We start from the raw sequence: 19187 nt of genomic DNA on the forward strand, positions 1-19187 counted from the left end.
CCAAGAGGTCATTTAAGTCCCTACACAATAAAGAGTTTGAATAATTTTATTGAGTTACAAGCTTTTAAATTAAAAATGAAAATGAAAAAATTCGCGACTCCAACTTCACCGACCCTTATAAGTAGTAGGGTAAACAATTTGATTTGGTCGATTTATACACCAAAATGCATAATTAAATCGTTGGTTTCAATTTTATTGGTTGGTTAGAAGATTGGTTCGATTAGTTTCATTAGTTCGTAAAGTATTGTTAATTATATATCAAATTCTTATTTCAACTATATATTAATTTTAAAAAACAAATAATAATATAATATAAATGGTAGTTTAACGATGGAAAACTTAACTATTAATTTATGTATGATTTATAAATTTAAGATGATCATTCGATTCTTTGTCGTGAGATAGTTTTTTCACATATATGGATCTTATTAATTTTTCGGAAATAATGATGTATTAAAGAATTAACTCTCATCAAGATAAAGGTGTTTTAAATGTCTTTTAAATGTTTATTTGTTACTTGTATCTATCCCATTTAGAGGTGGTTGTAATCCTTTTATTCATTTACTTGATTGTCTTTTATTTCATTTAAATTAATTAAGGTAAATATTTGTTTTGCTTTCATTTTCAAACTCATATATATTTTTTCTTATTATATATATATTTTTTCTAAATTATATATATTTTCCTAAATTATATATATTTTAAAATCTTTAACCACGCACGGATAGTCTCCTCCTATCTTCTCTCTGGTTACAAATAGGCCCATGTCTCTTTATCAGTGGGTCTTTTTTTTTTTTGTGCTGGGCCTGCATGTTGGTGGGTCTGGCTTGTCCGAGGATTGGGCTTGGTTAATGACTTAGGTAGTTTAGTTTAAGTTTTTGGCTTAAATAGGCTTAGTTCTTGTTTGACTTTTTATTTATTTTATTTTTTAAAAATAATCTAAAATTATTATTATTTTATTTTTATTTATTTAAATTCGGGACTTAAAATATAGGTGTCTACAGCCACGGTTATAAATTTAATAAAACACATATATTTTTAACAAATTTTACTATGATCAATTAGTTCTTAGGTCTGATGTGCAATTTCATAAATCATTGCTTAACTAAATTTAATTAAATGTTTATTATATACTATAAATTGATTTTGGAATGGAACTGAAGGTTTTAGAAAATTACAGGAAGATAGTTAAATGGTAGATTCATGATGTAAAATATAGAATGAGCAAGAAAAAAAATAGACAAGTTTATCTATAATGAACTTGAAATTGTTATATTTATTTGGATCAGTGTTCATCTTCTAGTTACTATACATGATCATGTGGATGTGGACCATGAATGTTTAATACATTTATATATATTGTATGGTATTAAGTTACTCTTTGCATATATTATCCAATACTATCTTGATTATGTTACTTAATTTTTTCAGAAGAAATAGATAGACGACCAATATTTGAGAGAGATAAAAATCATATTCAACAATATTTATTAACCGTTACAATAATAGTCATAATAATAGTCATATATAGTACTCTTAATAATATTAAATCGGGTTTCATTACAATAAAAATGTTCAAACGAAATAAAAATGAAATAATTATTGTGTTATATATAAAAAATCACTTTATAATAGTTGCTTATTTTATTTTCATTTATAACGTTTTAAGTTAAAACTTAATCATGACTTTGAGTATTGTGTTGTTTCTACATTTGTTATAAAATAAAATAAATTTTAAATAAAAAATATTATAATAATTCAATCAAATTAAAATCCAAAATAATCAAGAAATTATTTTTGTAAAATTTACAAATGACCTAATATCAAGTAAAAGTAAAATAAATGCTGAGGTAAAATTTTCTTTTAGTTTTAAGTATATTTTTATCTTATATATTGTTCAAAATAAGCTATTATATTGCCTTTGAAATTGAATGGTTAATTGTATTGTTGACAATTTTTTTATATTTTGATTTTACATATAAAATTACTGATCATAATTAGAAAGATACTATAATAATAAATTATAAAAATTAAACAGATTGATATTACAATAAAGTTTATTTTTCAAAAATTGATTTAATTATTATAATGATAATATAATTATTACAATTTCATATTTATTCTTTTTGTTTTAATTTAAACTATTTTTTTTTTGTAATGAGAATCAAACATTAAATTTTTAACCTCTTAAAAAATATTAATTCCCTTGTGCTATTCAAATTAATTATTATTGAATTAGCCTAGTTTATATGCATAATACTTTATTTCCCTTTATTATGGATTTCATATATTCTAACTAAATTATTATAATATTTGAAAAGTGAAGATCTCATATGGAGTGCACTTTCTTCCCTTCTTTTTTTATTATGTATTTCATATATTCTGACTATATTATTATAATATTTGAAAAGTAAGGATCTTATATTATTGGAATATTTAATTCATCTATATTATACATGTTTGACTTAAAAAGTTTTTTTTTTTCAAAACAATCATAAAATATTTAAATTTATAAAAATAACCCACAATTATTTTAAATGAAAATTTAATATAATTGTTTTAAAATTAAGATTTATTATCTAAATATATAAATAATTAGAAGATTTTTTCAATTTTAGATGAGTATATAATTTATTTGTTTCTTTTTATTTTAAAGATGGAATGAATTATATAATAAATGGTAAAAAATAATAAAATAAGAATCCAAATTATTAATAAAATAAATGTATTGTCTGTCACCTGTTGATGTCTTCCAACTACCATATTCCTTACCCCACACACATTAAACGACGTCGTCCTTTACACTTGATTGATATTCAAAACCATTAATTAAGATCACACCACCTTCTTCTTCTTCTCCATTGAAACCTAACTTGACTCATAATTCAATTCTACTGATTATTATTATTATTATATTCTCCATTATCGATTCTTTATGAATTGTTTACTAAGATTCGCAACAGATTGAATCGCATTCATAGTTATTACAGGTAATAATTCATTGCAATTGTCAATCTGTGTAATAACTACTGTGAAGAAGATGGAACAGTCACAATCGGTGTCTCATTCGATGACCTACGATGAGATGTCCATGGAACGGAGCAAGACTTTCGCGAAAGCTCTTCAGGTTTGAATCTCTCTATTTGAATTGTGTTTATGATCAGGCATTGATGATTTGATTTGGTTATTACCAACTTTACTTATGATTCATGGGGATTTCTATGAGCTGCATGTCTGTGTCGATTTCTGGTTTTGGATCATCTCGATGTTTACAATTTGCATTATGCATGGTAGATTTCAGCATAAAACCTCAATCACTGACTCGATCTGATTTGATATTTCATCTGTCATTTTCAAGGAACTCAAGAATCTAAGGCCACAACTCTATTCTGCTGCAGAATACTGTGAAAAATCATATCTATGCACTGAACAGAAACAGATGTAAGCAACTTAATTGTACTACTATCGATTTTGTATAAACATTGTATCCAATTTATCGGTTGTTTCAGGGTTGTGGATAACCTAAAAGATTATGCAGTAAAAGCTCTTGTTAACGCTGTTGATCACCTTGGCACGGTAGCTTTCAAATTGAATGATCTTCTTGAGCAACAAACTATAGATGTTTCATCCATGGGACTGAACCTTTCTTGCTTGGATCAGGTAATATATGATTCTGACATTCTGTTTATTTGAATGGCATGTTGAGAAAAGCTTGACTTATAATTTTGTAAATTCTCTTCATTAAAGAAATTAATGACATGCCAAACATATACGGGTAAAGAAGGATCGAAGCAGCAACAGTTATTAGCTAGCATACCAAGGCATCACAAGCATTACATTTTGCCAAGTGAGGCTTATAATTATTTTAGTGTTTTGCTTTACTATTAACATTGTTACTCAATCTGATATTCTTCTCTATTCAGATATTGTCAATAAGAATGTACATTTTAGCTCACAACGTACTTACCCCTCAGGTAATTTCAGTATTTTTTGGATTAACGTTATGAATCAGTTGTTAGATCAAGAATTTCCTAATATGTGAATCTTGATCAAGGTATCCCTGCTTCAAAAACTCTGTCTTGGCATATGGCAACAAGAACAAAATCTACTTTGAATGCTACTTATACACCAAATGCTGCTCTGGGGTTAGTCTAGTAATACAAATTTAGAGTTTGTTTGATGTAAAGTTATGTGAAATAATCTGGATTATTTGAAAAAGAGCACTTGTTTGATGTATGTTGGTCGATCATTTGAATGATAAAGGAGTAAAGGGTCTTCTTCAAACAAGGCCAAAAACTTATCATATTGTTTGTCTTTGCAGTACTGGTGCTACAATTACATCTAGACCAATGTCAGGAGTTTTCTGTTTCTCAAGTATGACTAAATTTTTCCCATTATCATAATGTTCATCGATTGCCTGCATATTTCATTTCGCTCCACTATTGTGTTTGCAGATGATGATAACAACAATATGCTAACAAAATCCTCGACTCCTCAGACATTAGCTGCTGCATTGCAGAAGGTAATGTTAAATCAACTCAGAGACATATATGTTTTGACTTTCTATACAATTGGCCCAATTTGGAAACACAATATGGATGAGAAATCATGAATAATTTTATTTGAAAACATTTGAAAATTGAATTCAGACAATTTATTATCATGATCCGGATTGACAATTGCTAAACTTGGATTTTGATATACTTTTATTGTGTTATTGTAGGACTCGATCGAGGGATCAAATAAATTGGAGTTCAAGTCCTCGTTCAATAACCGAAATAGAAGTGAGGTTGATGTTAGTCATCAGCCAATCCACAAAAGCAAGAGGGTATTATCTTCCCTCTTTGCTAAACATAAGGCGGCTCACAGAGTTAGAAAGAACCGTCGCATGAACAAGGAAAGTCGAAACATAAATGTTTTCAAATCATGTGTTGTGCCATAAAATTCAAATGATCTTTGTTAATCTAATACAATGTCATTGTTTGGATCAGTGTTCATCTTTTAGTTACTATATACATGATCATGTGGATGTGAACTGATGAATGTTTAATAAATATGGTATTAAAGAAGTTAATTATGTTACTTAATTTTTTGAAGAAATATATGAGATGAAGAATATTTGAGAGATAGAAATCATATTCAACAATATTTATTAATCATATTCAACAATATTTATTAACCGTTACAATAATAGTCATATTACACTTAATAATATTAAGTGGGTTTGATTACTTTAAAAATATTCAAATTAAAAATGGTTTTATATTACACTTAATAATATTAAGTGAGTTTGATTACTTTAAAAATATTCAAATTAAAAATGATATAAAACGCATTCAATAATGGTTACTTGTTTTAAGTTGAAACTTAGTCATGATTATAATGAGTCTAGTTTAACTTCTATATTTATTATAAAATGAAATAAATTTTAAATAAAAAATATTATAATAATCCAATCAAATTAAAATTCAAAATAAGGAAGAAATTATTTTGTAAAATTTCCAAATAAAATTTTGTTTAAGCTTTTAGTATTTTATCTTATATATTTTTCAAAATAATATTATGTATTGCCTTTGATTGAATGAGTGTATTGTTGACAATTTTTTTTATTTTTATTTTACATATAAAATTATTGATCATAACTAAAAAATATTACAATAATAAATTAAAAAATTAAACAGATTAATATTACCATAAGGCTTTGTTTTTCAAAAATTGATTTAATTATTATCATATTATTATAATAAATTATTTTAGGTTGAATTATTTAAATAATTCAATCTAATCAAACAAAATTTTACTCACTCTATCATTTCTATCACTCAATTTATAAGTTAAATTACTAAAATACTTTTTATTTTAAATCATAAATCTATTCTATTATTATATTTAATATTTTCAAATCTTTTTACTAAAAAATATTAAATTTACTTAAAATTAAAACCCATCATTATTTTTTAAATTACCCAAATTATTTAAATAAACTAATAAGACCTAAGATAGACTTAAAACATTTAAATAATAACAAATAACTTTTTATGTATGCAATATAATAAGTTTTTTAATTTCGTAAAATTGAAGCAAAAGAGGGTCAACAAAGGTCAATCATATTGATCAGACAAAGTATTTTTGTCACCGTAAAATTCGTTTTATGTATGAAAAAAAAATAAAAATTTCTTGCTTGATTTTCTCATAGAGAAAGATCTTCAATTAGATCTAATATATATAATCTAGGAAAAAGGCCCATCTTTGATGATAATCATTATTCATTATCCACAACAAAGCAGCGCGTGCAATTTCTACTTCAATTAGCTGTCATCATCTCTTAAGTTAAACCACAGTCTCCTTTCATTTCTTTAATCGCAGTTTCATTTCACCTCAAACCCACCACTCTCAACTTGATGATAATCAAGACTCAAAACCCCATTGTTGAAACTTGAAACTTGAAACTTGAAACAGCTGATATGACTGCTGCATGTTGAAGTTCTGTAATGGGTTCTCTTGAAATCGATGGTTCATTAAAGAAGGATCATCATCTTCTTCTTCTTCGTCCATCTTCGCCTGTTGTCAGGAGTATTGAGAGACACCCATTTGGACAAAGACCCAGATCGAGATCCGGTAGATGGAGATTGTTCAAGAGGGTTCATCATTTGCACTGGATTTGTGCTGTTTTCGTTTTCTTCTCCTTCTTGGTTTTCCTTCAGACTCTTTTGCCCGGGTCGGGTTCTGATAAATCAGGCGGCGGCGGCGGCGGCGGTCCTTGGAAGTCAATGAATAATGGGGATTCGACGTTTTGGGCAGAGATTGATGGTGTTGATTTTGGTGAAGATGTGAAGTTTGAGCCGGCGAGATTCTTGGTTAAGTTTCAGACTGAGTCCAATGAAGTCAGTTCAAGAACAGGAGTGAGATTTGTAAACCGAAAGCCTCTTCTTGCTCTGGTGAGTACAGTTTTCTTTCTTCTTGTCGGTCGGTGAATAGATGAACATGAAATTACATGTTCTTCTTGTGTTAGGTCTTTGGAGATCTGCAGATTGATTCACAACAGATACTGATGACTACAGTTTCTATTGCATTGATGGAGATTGGTTATGAATTTGAGGTAAACTTCAAATAAGACCTGTTCATGTCAATTTTTTTCTAGCTTTTCTTAGAATTTGGATATATTCTTACATGGGGATATGAAACTTGTTGTTTAATTGGATCACACATTAGCTGAAATTAAGCTTGTTTCTTCTTTTCTAAGTTTTTCAAATAAGTTCATTATCTATAAATAACTGTTACTTAAAGTCACTTTATTATTAGATTCACCTCAATCTAATCTTTGAATGAACTAATCTAGTAAAAGCATCATAAAGTCAATTTAAACCATGGAAATTAATCAACTTATGTCATTACAAGGGTAAATTAGTCTTTAACACAGTCTTTAATCCAAAAGACACTTATTATGCTAAAACAGGATAAAATCTTGTCATTATGGCAGGTTTATGCAGTTGAGGATGGTCCTGCATTAGCAGTTTGGGAAAAAGTGGTCGCTCGAGTCAATGTCATTGGAAACAATGGCACTATAGATTGGTTACAGTATGATGATTCTATCTATGTCCTTGAGATGTCTTACATTCTTCTTAAACTTGTATTTTGATAAGCCTATAATCAAATGAAACTTTTATTTGAAGGCTTTTGATTTTCTCGATCAGTCAGTCGCAGCAAAGGAGTAATTCGAAATCTATCAATATTTCTTGTTTATTATTATTGACAGATTTGATGGCGTGATCATTGCCTCGATAGGAGCCGTGGATGTTTTCCATCGGTAACAATGTTGATGTATTCTGTTGTTTCGATCTTCGTTGTCTATTCATGAATAATAATATGATGTTTGGGTTTTACTTGTTGCAGTCTTCTGCAGGAACCTTTCAAGAATGTTCCTCTTGTATGGACCATTCAGGACAACGCACTCTCAGATCATTTGAACAACAGAACAGAATTGGTGAACGATTGGAAGAAATTCTTCAGCCGAGCAACTGTAATTGTTTTCCCAAATTATGCTTTGCCGGTAAATACTGTTACTTCCATGAATATATCATTTGTATAAAAATCGTCAATTTTTCTAGAATCTTATTTCTCTCTACTCCATTGCTATTTCTAGATGTTTTACTCTGCATTTGATTCTGGGAACTACTTTGTCATTCCGGGTTCTCCAGCTGAAGCTTGGGAAGCAGATATGATAATGACTTCGTTTAAAGATGAAAATGGAGGCCGAGGCAAGATAGGATATGAACACGACGATTTCCTTATTGTTATTGTGGGAAGCAAGTTCTTGTACAAAGGTTTATGGTTGGAGCATGCCCTTGTTTTAAAGGCCTTGTTACCATTTAACACTTTGAATCCTCATTTTAAGGTTGTCATCTTGGCCGGTGATTCTGCGAGTAACTATAGCATTGTTGTGGAGGTAAAAGTTATATTTACCCTTCTTTTATGATTTAGTATTCTGTTAACTTCTCCACTCAGAGTAGCTCTAGTAACTAAGAGAATGAGGTCTCAGGTTTGATTCTGTTCGATTCACTAAGAACATACTGATTGAAGTGTGGGATCATGGCTATCGCTCCGAGGAATAAACCCTAGCCTCGTCCAAGAAAAAAAAACTTGTCTAAAAAGGATAAAGTATATTTCTTTTTAACTTCTCTAGTTTTCTCTTTTAGGCAATCGCTCTCAACTTAAGGTTTCCGAGGGACACTGTGAAACATGTGGGTGTTGATGAAGATTCAGACAAGTTACTGAATTTAGCGGATCTTGTCATATACGGGTCCTTCCTTGAAGAGCAGTCGTTTCCGGACATTTTGGTTAAAGCTATGTGCTTGGGGAAACCAATTATCGCTCCCGATTTGCCCATGATCAGCAAATATGTAAGCCCTTCCTGAAGTTGCTTTCTCTTTTCTTTGTAAAGATTTTTTGTTTTCTCTAAATAACTGACTCATGTCTTGCATAACGGTTAGGTCCATGACAGGGTGAATGGGTATCTTTTCCAGAAGGATAACATAAACGATCTCACTCGAACGCTAGGAGAAGTGGAATCGGAAGGAAAGTTATCGCCATTGGCTCGTAAAATTGCATCGGTTGGCCGACAGACTGCTAAGAATCTTATGGCATTGGAGGCGGTTGAGGGATACACTCTTCTCATGGAGAAAATACTTAAGCTCCCGTCAGAAGTTGCTGCCTGCAGATCCATCTCAGATATTCCGATGAAACTGAAAGGGGAATGGCAATGGAATCTATTTGGGTCCACTGCTGAAGAAACGCATGTTAAGACAATGAGATTCTTGGAGAAAATTGATGGAATATCGAATCTTACTCGACTAGGGGATTCTCGCGGTCAAGCTGTTCCTCTAGACGAAAGGCTCATGCGTTTAATCTGGAGGGAAGAGAAGTATCTTGAGATGGCTTATATGAGGAAGAGAAGAGAAGATGAAGAGGTATAAGTTTCCCACCAAAAATTTGAAAAGAGAATTCCATAAATTTCATTTATGCATGTTAATAACTTTGACGAATGCAGTTGAAGGACAGAACCGACCAGCAACGAGGAACATGGGAGGAAGTATATCGAAGTGCCAAACGGGCTGATCGTGTTAAGAACGATTTGCACGAAAGAGACGATGGGGAGCTTGAAAGGACAGGACAACCGTTGTGTATATACGAACCCTACATTGGCGAGGGAACCTGGCCTTTCTTGCATCACCCGTCTCTTTATCGTGGAATCGGGCTGGTTAGTTGAATAATATCCAGTTTTCAAATTCTAGTTTAAAAAAGTAAATAAAGAATGACCCAAATCAATAAATGGTTGCAGTCTAGCAGAGGCCGAAGGCCTAGGGTAGATGATATCGATGCAGCTTCTCGACTTCCACTTCTTAACAACCCTTATTACAGAGATGCCCTGGGCGAGTATGGAGCATTTCTTGCAATAGCTAACCGGATCGATCGAATTCACAAAAACGCATGGATAGGGTTCCAGTCCTGGAGAGTTACAGCGCAAAAGGTATTTATTAGAATCACATTTTGAAAGAGATTTAGAAATCTATTAACGATTTCTTGTGTATTGACAGGCATCTTTGTCTAAGACAGCTGAAACTGCACTTTTAGACGCGATCCAAGCTCGAAAACACGGGGACACCCTATATTTTTGGGTTCGTTTGGATGAGGATCGTAGGAACCCGTTACAACAGGATTTTTGGTCGTTCTGCGATGCTATTAATGCTGGGAATTGCAGATATGCATTTTCGGAGGCAATGAAGAAGATGTATGGAATAAAGACTAACGTTACTTCTCTTCCTTCAATGCCTGTTGGCGGGGAGACATGGTCCGTAATGCATAGTTGGGTTTTGCCGACGAAATCATTTATGGAGTTTATAATGTTCTCAAGGTTCGTCTTTTTAGTTTTGAATCCCCACCAATTCCTTACTTTTGAATATCATATTTATTTGTGGGTGTTGCGGTTGCAGGATGTTTGTCAATGCTCTCGACAAACAAGTTTACGATGGGCACCCGAAAACCGGGCATTGTTACTTAAGTCTATGGAAGGTGATTAAATTAGTTTTCTTATTTGTCAATTTCTTACTGTTATGATCTTTTAAACTTGACTAATTTCTTAAATATGAAAATAAACCCCGGTCTCAAAAATCTCCTGGTGTTTATCGCAGGATAAGCATTGCTACTCAAGGATGATGGAGCTAGTTGTGAATGTGTGGGCATATCATAGTGCGAGGCGAATGGTGTATGTGAATCCGAAAACAGGTGTGATGCAAGAACAACACGTACTTAAGAACCGGAGGGGTCAGATGTGGGTGAAGTGGTTCTCGTACACGACACTCAAGGGCATGGATGAGGATCTAGCTGAAGAAGCGGATTCAGAAGGGCCTTCTTCTAGAAGGTGGCTATGGCCATTGACAGGTGAAGTTTTTTGGCAGGGAATTTATGAAAAGGAAAGGAATCTGAAGAATGTAGAGAAAGAGAAGAGAAGGAAACAGAGTAGGGATAAGTTAGAAAGAATGAGAAGGAAACATAGGCAGAAGACGATTGGAAAGTATGTTAAGCCTTCACCCGAAGGCGAGGATGAAGTGGAAGGGGAAGAACGAGAAGTTTCGGTCTTGAACTTGAATTCAAACAAAAACACAAACAAGACTACACAAAGAAGGTTAAGATAGGATATAGTTTGTTTTGTTGGGTTCTTTCTTAAGATAGTATATAGTTCTTTCTTTTTCTTGTTTGTTGTGGCTGGGGGAAGAAATGCTTTAATATTAGAATCTATTCCCAATATAATTTTCTAGTTTTTTTTTAGTTTTTTTTTGGGTTTGTGGGTATTTTTTTTTATAATGTATGTATGTAATTGATGTATCCTTCCCATTCCCAAATCAAATGTATACCCAATTCATTGTCTATTACTTGGAATGATTTAGATAAAAATTATTTTAAATTAAATTATAAAAATAGGTTTGTATTTAATATATTGTGTATCACAATTTGAAGCTCCTCATTATTAAAGTTATACGAAAAATTAAAAAATAGATTGTTTTAACGATTTTAAAACTTTAGGAAAACATGAAGATATATACTCTAGTTGAATCCTTTTACAAGTCTCTATCATGGTCGTGACATGAAAACGTTTTATTTGAAAAGTACAATAAAAATACAGACACTTTTATACTTTGTTGTCATTCACGTGTACACTCTACTATATATACACACACAACGTAGTAATATAGTATGAACATATCGAAAATGGTAAAAGAGTATTTATGTAGACATGTCTCTCGAAGTGGCATAAAGGGGAAGACCACCGTCAATATGAAGTGTAAACATAGTTTTATAAGTCACCTTCTTCTCTTCGTCTGCCAACTTAAACTTGAAAAACCGAATGAGAGGCATAGAAACTATTTTCATCTGCCTATACGCAAAATCCTTCCCTAAACAGATCCTTGGACCCGCCTGCAATCAAGATTAAACAAATGAATCCATCTCTTTTTAACAGAAAGAATCATTAAATCTGTGTTTCTAGTACATGAAAAGCGATGAACTTGAACGGTGATTCGGGTTGAAAAACACCATCTCGAATCCATCTCTCGGGTCTAAACTCTGTGGCATCTTCTCCCCAAATGCTTTCCATCCTGCCCATTGCATAAGCCATGTAGTAAACTCCATCACCTTTTCTCACTTCATATCCATCAGGAAGAATATCATCATTGTCAGCACACCTCCCATCCTAATACAAAAACAAATTAACAAATATTGTCTTGTTTGTCCCATGAATGAAAAGACAATTATTACCACAGGAACAGCAGGGTAAAGCCTCAGTGTCTCGGTTAGTGTCGCGTGAAGGTAATGTGTTTTCTGAAGCGCTTCTTCTGTTACCCGTTCCATAAATTCATCTACTTTGCCTTCCCAACCGACTATTTCTTTGATCTCTTTTTCGATTTTGTCTTGTATTTGTGGATTCTTGCATAACAGGTAGAAGAACCATGACAGAGTATTTGCTGATGTATCCTTGCCAGCAATCATGAAGTTGAGAATTATGTCTCTTAAGTATCGATCATTCATCTCTTCAGGTTCCTTCTTGCCAGCATCCAGAAATCTTGATAGTATATCCTCTTTAACCTTGTACCCACCAAAGATCAGTTAATTAAGTTAACTTTTTTTCAAGAATGAAATGAAAGATGAAAAGTTGGTCATGAACTAACTGCTAGATTATCATTTTGTTGATGTTTCCTCTTTGTAGTGATGAGATTGTTCACAAAATCATTGATGACTTTGACATTTCTCTTGAGGGATGCTTCTGAGGAAATGTTGAAGAACCTTTTAAGCTTCCAAAATGGATCAACATAACGCCAATAAGTTAATTCATTAACATCATCAAACGCTTTCATGAATGTACTCCCTTCTTTGCTTGTTCCCTCCATACAATTCAACTCTACACCAAATCCCACTTTAAATATCGAATCCAATGTGCTTCTCATCAGCAGATCCTGCACTCATTTGTTACAGACTTACAGTCATTCAAAGTTTCATAACAAACTGTATGGTGGTTCCTTACCTGCATATCAAATAGCTTGTTTTCCACAGAGAGCCGATCAAGAATTGCAACCAGTTTAGAACCATTTCTTCTGAAAACCTCGCAGCTGAAATCTCGAAGAACTCTGGTGGAGAATTCAAAGCTGGCAAGCTTCCTCTGTTGGCGCCACTTATCTCCATCAACTGCAAAGATACCTTCTCCAAATAAATCCTTGGTTATCACTTGATTGTACTGGCCTTTGGAGTAATTAGCGAAGTTGGTTTTGAGTATGTGTTGGACGTTTCTTGGATCGATTGTGTATAATTCACTCTCGCCAGGAGATAACAGTCTGAAAGTAGCATACTTCCGGGCATCCTCTGTTTGACGATCATATAGATTCTTGAAGTAAAGGAGTTGATGGAATACTGTACCGATTACAGGAGGGTATTTAGGATTTCTGATTGATTTTCCGATGAAGACTTTTATTAGAAGATATGATATAACGATGAGGAATAGCAGTAGGATTGTTGGTATTATGATCAGAATGAGATTCAGGAAATCCATCTGTTTATGTTGATAATAATAATACAGAATGAGAGCTATTTAATGTAAACATCTTTGCAGTTGCAGACAAATAATACAAACAAATATTTAAAATTAGATATAAACAAGATACATTTCAATAGTATTATAGAATTTCCAATTAGACAAAATAGTCTATGTCAAAGTAAATATCACTTTCAACCATAAATGTCATCATCAGGATAACGTGTAATTCACTTTGCTTTTTTTATTTTATTATTTTTTTCATTATGTGAAATTGACTAAAGGGGTATTGTTTGGTAATGAGTAACTACGATATACAGCTGAACCGATAATGGTTAAAATTGTAAAGAATAGATATAAATATCAATATAACGTAACTAAGAATAAATTGAATATGACTACTTGAATTTTTTAAATTGAATGATAACTGTTGGGTTATAATTTAATTGTATAAACTGGTCATCCAAACCCATAACTGTATAGTTTATTTGCAACAAATAAAAAAAAATATGCTACTAAAAACAAAAAATTAGATATTCCAATATATTTGATTTAGGGGTACCCTGACCTGATTAGAATGCAACTAATTGACTCTGATATATATTTTTTAAATCTTACTTAATTAGTGGGATACCCGATTTCAATGCTTGTTTGTAAGTGTTTGTAAATTTTACATATGTTTATAAATAATTAAATATTCAAATTAAAGTTTTATAATCATTCCAAACATATCAAAAATTTAAAATAAATAAATACATTGAAAACAAAATAAACACAGTTTAAAGTAGGATTACAATTGGACAGATTTGGTCCTGAATTTTGTGCTGCCCTATTCATACAAATTATATATATATATATATATATATATATATATATATATATATATATATATATATATATATATATTTAACTTAACTAGAATTCCAACAATGGTAAGGTTTCTTCATTTTAATATATTTGAATTATTTTTATTATTTATAAAATAATAAAGTAATAATAAAATCAGAAAAAATAAAATCAATTTCACCCATAATAGTAATGACTTTTAATAAATTTGGATTTTATAAACTATATCTTTGACTATAAATAGAATGGGCTTGACAAGAATATCAGCTGGTAACGTGTTTATTAAACCCGTGTCACATGTAACATTGTGGATATTTTTTTATTAACATTATGTTTGATTAAAAAAATTATTGCGGATTACCATTATATCATATTCTCTTAAAAAAAAAAAAAAAAATTTATAAATAAATCTAATTATGTTTATTTTGTAACAGAATTGAGGTGGGATCGGAAAAGACACCAATAATCATTCTCAGTCAACTACGATCAAATTACGATCAAATCAGATAAAAATTATACTTCAAAAAAATAATTCAAATAAAAAATATGAAATATATTATAATTGTCATCATTAAGTTAATACAATATATATATTTGTCAACCATAATTTATTTTATAGATTAACTAATTATAATTTTTTTATTCAAATATTAATTTTAAATAAACAATGTTATAAAATATATATAAGTAAATTAAATAATATTTTTTCTTTTAAATTCCAATCTCCAATATTTGTACATTTTAGATAATAAATTTAACTATTGCAATTACAAAAAGTTAGGTTAATATTGTTACTTAATTGGTTTGAGAATATAATTAAGCCCTTATTATTAAGTTGAATATATAGTACAGTCCTCCAATAGAAATATATATATAAATCAGTCCCCCCAAAAAATACCTGGTCTATCTATCTATCTTTTAAACAAGACGCCGGCGGCTTCTAAAACATCTGCAAAAGCAACGGCGCCAAATCAACGCCGACGAACGGCAGAAATCTACAAGATCATCTCTCCGTAAAATGGTAAGCGATCCTTCACACTTCCTTTTTCTTCATACAATGAATCGTATTATGCTCAACCGAGATTCTCCACCATATCTTCGCAGTCTATCACTCTTCATACGAATCTCGGCGATATCAAGTGTGAAATCTCTTGCGACGAGGTTCCAAAGGCGGCTGAGGTCGGTATATCTCTATCCTTTAGTAAATCATATTCTATTTTGACGAAGATGACTTCTGGTTATTGTTTATATTGAACTTTGAATAATACTCAATTTTGCTGCTGAATCCTTCTCACGTTTCTTAGATCTGTTTAATTTATGACATTGTTTATAAAATTGTTTAACAATCTGGAAAAGAGTCTATGGAATCGAGTTCATAGGCACATGCTGATGAGATTTTGTGTTTATTTCGTGTGAGATTGAACTTGTTTATTAGAAAATTGAATGTTAAAACCTAGCAATATTTTGTCTTTATGAGAATAAATGGTGAGTGACAGAAAGACAGACAGACTTGGTTGATGATTTTCATTAAAATCCATTAAGCTTTCTAGGGTTAGATATGAATTAGGTGATCTTTGAAAACTGAATCATGTTCACATTTCTTAGATCAGATTGTAGTTTGCTTCACTTTGTCATCTGTTTAATATATTATGATATTGTTTATAAAATTGCTAAACAAGAAGCAGGAAAGAGTCGATGGAATCAATTATTTCTCAGTAGTCCATAGGTACAAGCTGATGAGATTTTGTGTTTATTTCGTGTGAGATTAAACTTGTTTATTACAAAATTGAATGCTAAAACCAAGCAATATTGTCTTCATGAGAATAAATGGTTAGTTAGACTTGGTTGATGATTTTCATTCAAATCCATTCAGATTTCTAGGGTTACATATGAATTAGGTGATATTTGAAAGCTCATAGCAGAATGGAAGAATATAAGTTTTCTAGAAATATCATGCTTTGGTAAAAGAAAAGATGTTTGATCCTACTCACACACTGAATCACAAATTATGACCAATCTAAGATCCAAAATGTTTTTCTCTATTGAATTTGTTCAGAATTTCTTGGCCCTATGTGCGAAAGGTGACTATGATGGGACTATATTCCACCGAAACATCAAGGGTTTTATGATCCAAGGTGGAGATCCAACAGGAACAGGCAAAGGAGGTAACAGTATATGGGGAAAAAAGTTCAACGATGAGATAAGAGAGTCTCTTAAGGTAAATAAATCTTTGTGGCAAAATCATTGAAATTGTTGTTCTAATGCATTCAGTTGAGTGATTATTTGAAATCTTAAACAACAGTGGTTTTCTTTAACTGGTTTTGTACAGCATAATGCACGAGGGATATTGGCAATGGCGAATAGCGGACCCAATACTAATGCAAGTCAGTTCTTCATAACTTATGCGAAACAGCCTCATCTCAATGGATTATATACTATATTTGGCAAAGTTATTCACGGATTTGAAGTTCTTGATATCATGGAGAAGGTAATCTCTTATGTATTTATGTTGCTGTATCGATCTTTAAGTTGCTATAATACTGGGTATGGTGTATTTTGTAATTTTTTTTCTTTCTCATATGGTCAAATGAATGAACATATTAGGCATCTTCTTGTTTTATTGTTTACCTTTCATCTGAAAACTTTGATTATTGCAGACACCAACCGGGCCGGGAGATCGGCCACTTGCGGAAATCAGGCTTAATAGGGTCACCATACATGCTAATCCTCTTGCTGGTTAGGTTTGAGATTTGAAGCTTTTATGCTTGCTGGTATGAAATTGAGGATGAATTGTACAACTTATGTAGACATGGATATATAATGAGTCCTTTTGGAGTAGTTAATTCGCAGGCCTTGTTTTCTTTTTCCAAATAATCTTGTTCGTTTTGGTGATGAAAAAGTGGATTATTTAGGTAAAAAAAATTAAAATGAATTATTGTAATATTGAATGTAATTGTGTCTTTTAATCTAATATGAAATTACTAAATTTGGATACGATAATTAATTTAGATAATTTCGTTGGATTATTTCAAGAGTTGTAATGTTTTTGTTAGAACTCAAAATAAAAAATAATTAATGTTCAATAGAGAACACCTTAATAAAAGTGAAAATATAGGTTATTTAAGGAGATAGTTATGAGAGAGTTGCATCAAGAGACTAAGATCTAATATTCTAACATTAATTTTAACTAATCCTTTATAAAATTACATAAATTTTTTTTTTGGTTAAGTATCTCAATTTAATATTTTAAAATATAACTTAGATATATATATTTATAATTTTTTTGTTCAATTTTAAACACAGATACAGTTTCCCTTTTAAAGAGTTTTTTTTCTTTCGAAAATGGGTAAATATTTGAACACTAAATAAAATATAAAATAATGATTTTATTATATAAATGAAAATATAATTAGGGTCCTTTACTTTTCAATCAATCTAGAGGCTGGCCTGCCGCCTGCTACTGAAAAACGGTTAGGGCTTTCAAAAGGTTGTCTTCCAGGCCAGACGAACGAGTTCCTATTGTAAGCTGCGTTGTTGCAGAGATGAAGTTCAAAGCTTTTCTGACTGACAATGGTGTATGCCTTTTGGAGAAGAGATTCCTACCAGCTTTAGATAAAATGGGGAAAATCTGCCATCTCTACATGACAAGAGACCATTTTATCTTCCTCCACAACCTCCTCAACGGCGACGGTGTTCAATCCGTTGCTCAATTTCGTAAAGAAGCTCTATTTGACGATTACCGTATCTCCAGCCAAAACGAAGATCGCATCGCCTTCACAATCGATCTCTCACTTCTCCACCGCGCACTCCGCAGCATCATCGCAATCCACGCCGAGTTCGCCGCAGGAGACGACGGTAATGGAACTTCTAACCGTCTTCAAATCAAGCTAGTCAAGAAACTTTCCCCTCACTCACATCAACCAATGCCGTTCTTAACATTTGAAAGCAAAGGCTACAAATCAGCCGTGATTCAAGATGTACCGATTTCAAAACCTTTATCGAGATCTGACGTGCTTGAACTTCAATCTGCGCTTGATATGGCTCAGGATTTACCTCCAACGCTAGTTCAAGTTCCGGATCTGAGTCAGTTACAGGGATTTGTTGATCGGATGAAGCATGTAGGTGACTTGATTAACGTTTCCATTAGCAAATATGGTGACCTACACTTGCAAATATCAACTACGTTGATTAGCCTTGGAGCTGAGTTCAGGAAATTGGTTGTAATTGGAGATCAGGTTCAGGCTCCGGTGGAAGATAGAGATTTGAGTGCTCAAACTCGGACACAGAATGCAATTCAGAGAGGAGATGCTATGACAGTTGAAGTCAGTGTAAAGCATTTCTCAAAGAGTCTGCAATGTCATCTTTCGAAACCTGATTGTGCATTCTATGGAATTGCTCCACAGGGGGCTTGCTTGACGGTTATATTCCAGTTCTTTGTTCCAGGTACTCGTTTAACTGATAAATCGATTAGTCTCCATTGTAGGCTTCCTGTTCTTGATCCTGGAGCAACTTGAACGTTTTGATCAACTTTGAATATGAGTTATAGTTGTATTGATGAGGAGAAATTAAAGCTTAATAGGGTTGCGAATTACCATAGTTTCTGATCTGCTTGATGGTAATTAGGTTTGAAGATGGATTATTGGAGTTCTTATGTTTGTTATTGTTATATGATGGACTTGAGATGAAACATCATTCTTCCTGCTTTAGAGAATTGTACAACTTATGTAGTAGGCATTTTTATATATAACATTCCAATGGTTAT

General features: G+C 31.8%; 5 protein-coding genes across 5 annotated transcripts; 4 read left to right on the plus strand and 1 right to left on the minus strand.

The window, feature by feature from the left end:
• Positions 1-2874: 2874 nt before the first annotated feature.
• LOC124910562 (protein ABIL1-like) lies at positions 2875-5039 on the plus strand. Its single transcript, XM_047451228.1, has 9 exons — positions 2875-3127; positions 3359-3441; positions 3510-3660; positions 3748-3847; positions 3924-3974; positions 4055-4145; positions 4322-4374; positions 4455-4522; positions 4724-5039. The coding sequence occupies exons 1-9, from the start codon at positions 3041-3043 to the stop codon at positions 4940-4942; spliced, it is 903 nt and encodes a 300-aa protein (XP_047307184.1). The 5' UTR covers positions 2875-3040; the 3' UTR covers positions 4943-5039.
• Positions 5040-6310: 1271 nt separating this feature from the next.
• On the plus strand, positions 6311-11232 carry LOC124944655. The gene is made up of 13 exons (XM_047484967.1): positions 6311-6938; positions 7013-7099; positions 7481-7578; positions 7757-7807; positions 7894-8050; positions 8144-8446; positions 8697-8900; positions 8991-9467; positions 9548-9757; positions 9839-10027; positions 10095-10411; positions 10491-10569; positions 10689-11232. The coding sequence occupies exons 1-13, from the start codon at positions 6492-6494 to the stop codon at positions 11190-11192; spliced, it is 3123 nt and encodes a 1040-aa protein (XP_047340923.1). The 5' UTR covers positions 6311-6491; the 3' UTR covers positions 11193-11232.
• Positions 11233-11664: 432 nt separating this feature from the next.
• On the minus strand, positions 11665-13608 carry LOC124945238 (cytochrome P450 704C1-like). Its single transcript, XM_047485633.1, has 5 exons — positions 13076-13608; positions 12723-13007; positions 12313-12639; positions 12047-12247; positions 11665-11973 (listed from the first exon to the last, which is right to left on the minus strand). The coding sequence occupies exons 1-5, from the start codon at positions 13595-13597 to the stop codon at positions 11782-11784; spliced, it is 1527 nt and encodes a 508-aa protein (XP_047341589.1). The 5' UTR covers positions 13598-13608; the 3' UTR covers positions 11665-11781.
• A 1710-nt stretch (positions 13609-15318) lies between these two features.
• LOC124946111 (peptidyl-prolyl cis-trans isomerase CYP18-1) lies at positions 15319-17257 on the plus strand. Its single transcript, XM_047486678.1, has 5 exons — positions 15319-15446; positions 15530-15604; positions 16482-16643; positions 16755-16913; positions 17083-17257. Exons 1-5 carry the CDS (start codon positions 15444-15446, stop codon positions 17164-17166), a joined length of 483 nt encoding a protein of 160 aa, XP_047342634.1. The 5' UTR covers positions 15319-15443; the 3' UTR covers positions 17167-17257.
• A 606-nt stretch (positions 17258-17863) lies between these two features.
• Positions 17864-19160, plus strand: LOC124945735. The gene has a single exon (XM_047486223.1). The coding sequence runs from the start codon at positions 17968-17970 to the stop codon at positions 18937-18939; it is 972 nt and encodes a 323-aa protein (XP_047342179.1). The 5' UTR covers positions 17864-17967; the 3' UTR covers positions 18940-19160.
• Positions 19161-19187: the final 27 nt, after the last annotated feature.

The sequence above is a fragment of the Impatiens glandulifera genome, chromosome 7, assembly GCF_907164915.1.
Source record: "Impatiens glandulifera chromosome 7, dImpGla2.1, whole genome shotgun sequence".
In the NCBI taxonomy this organism is placed as follows: Eukaryota; Viridiplantae; Streptophyta; class Magnoliopsida; order Ericales; family Balsaminaceae; genus Impatiens; species Impatiens glandulifera.

Excerpts from the sequence above, each read along its gene's own strand:
- LOC124946111 (XM_047486678.1), top strand. Across the intron at positions 16,644-16,754 it reads AGATAAGAGAGTCTCTTAAG|CATAATGCACGAGGGATATT; the intron begins GTAAATAAATCT and ends GGTTTTGTACAG. Across the intron at positions 16,914-17,082 it reads TTCTTGATATCATGGAGAAG|ACACCAACCGGGCCGGGAGA; the intron begins GTAATCTCTTAT and ends TGATTATTGCAG.
- LOC124945238 (XM_047485633.1), bottom strand. The coding sequence starts at position 13,597 with ATGGATTTCCTGAATCTCATTCTGATCATAATACCAACAATCCTACTG. Across the intron at positions 12,640-12,722 it reads AACAAAATGATAATCTAGCA|GTTAAAGAGGATATACTATC; the intron begins GTTAGTTCATGA and ends GGTGGGTACAAG. Across the intron at positions 12,248-12,312 it reads TTTACCCTGCTGTTCCTGTG|GATGGGAGGTGTGCTGACAA; the intron begins GTAATAATTGTC and ends TTTTTGTATTAG.
- LOC124910562 (XM_047451228.1), top strand. The coding sequence starts at position 3,041 with ATGGAACAGTCACAATCGGTGTCTCATTCGATGACCTACGATGAGATG. Across the intron at positions 3,442-3,509 it reads TGCACTGAACAGAAACAGAT|GGTTGTGGATAACCTAAAAG; the intron begins GTAAGCAACTTA and ends CGGTTGTTTCAG. Across the intron at positions 4,375-4,454 it reads AGGAGTTTTCTGTTTCTCAA|ATGATGATAACAACAATATG; the intron begins GTATGACTAAAT and ends TTGTGTTTGCAG.
- LOC124944655 (XM_047484967.1), top strand. The coding sequence starts at position 6,492 with ATGGGTTCTCTTGAAATCGATGGTTCATTAAAGAAGGATCATCATCTT. Across the intron at positions 7,808-7,893 it reads GCCGTGGATGTTTTCCATCG|TCTTCTGCAGGAACCTTTCA; the intron begins GTAACAATGTTG and ends TACTTGTTGCAG. Across the intron at positions 10,412-10,490 it reads GAGTTTATAATGTTCTCAAG|GATGTTTGTCAATGCTCTCG; the intron begins GTTCGTCTTTTT and ends TTGCGGTTGCAG.
- LOC124945735 (XM_047486223.1), top strand. The coding sequence starts at position 17,968 with ATGAAGTTCAAAGCTTTTCTGACTGACAATGGTGTATGCCTTTTGGAG.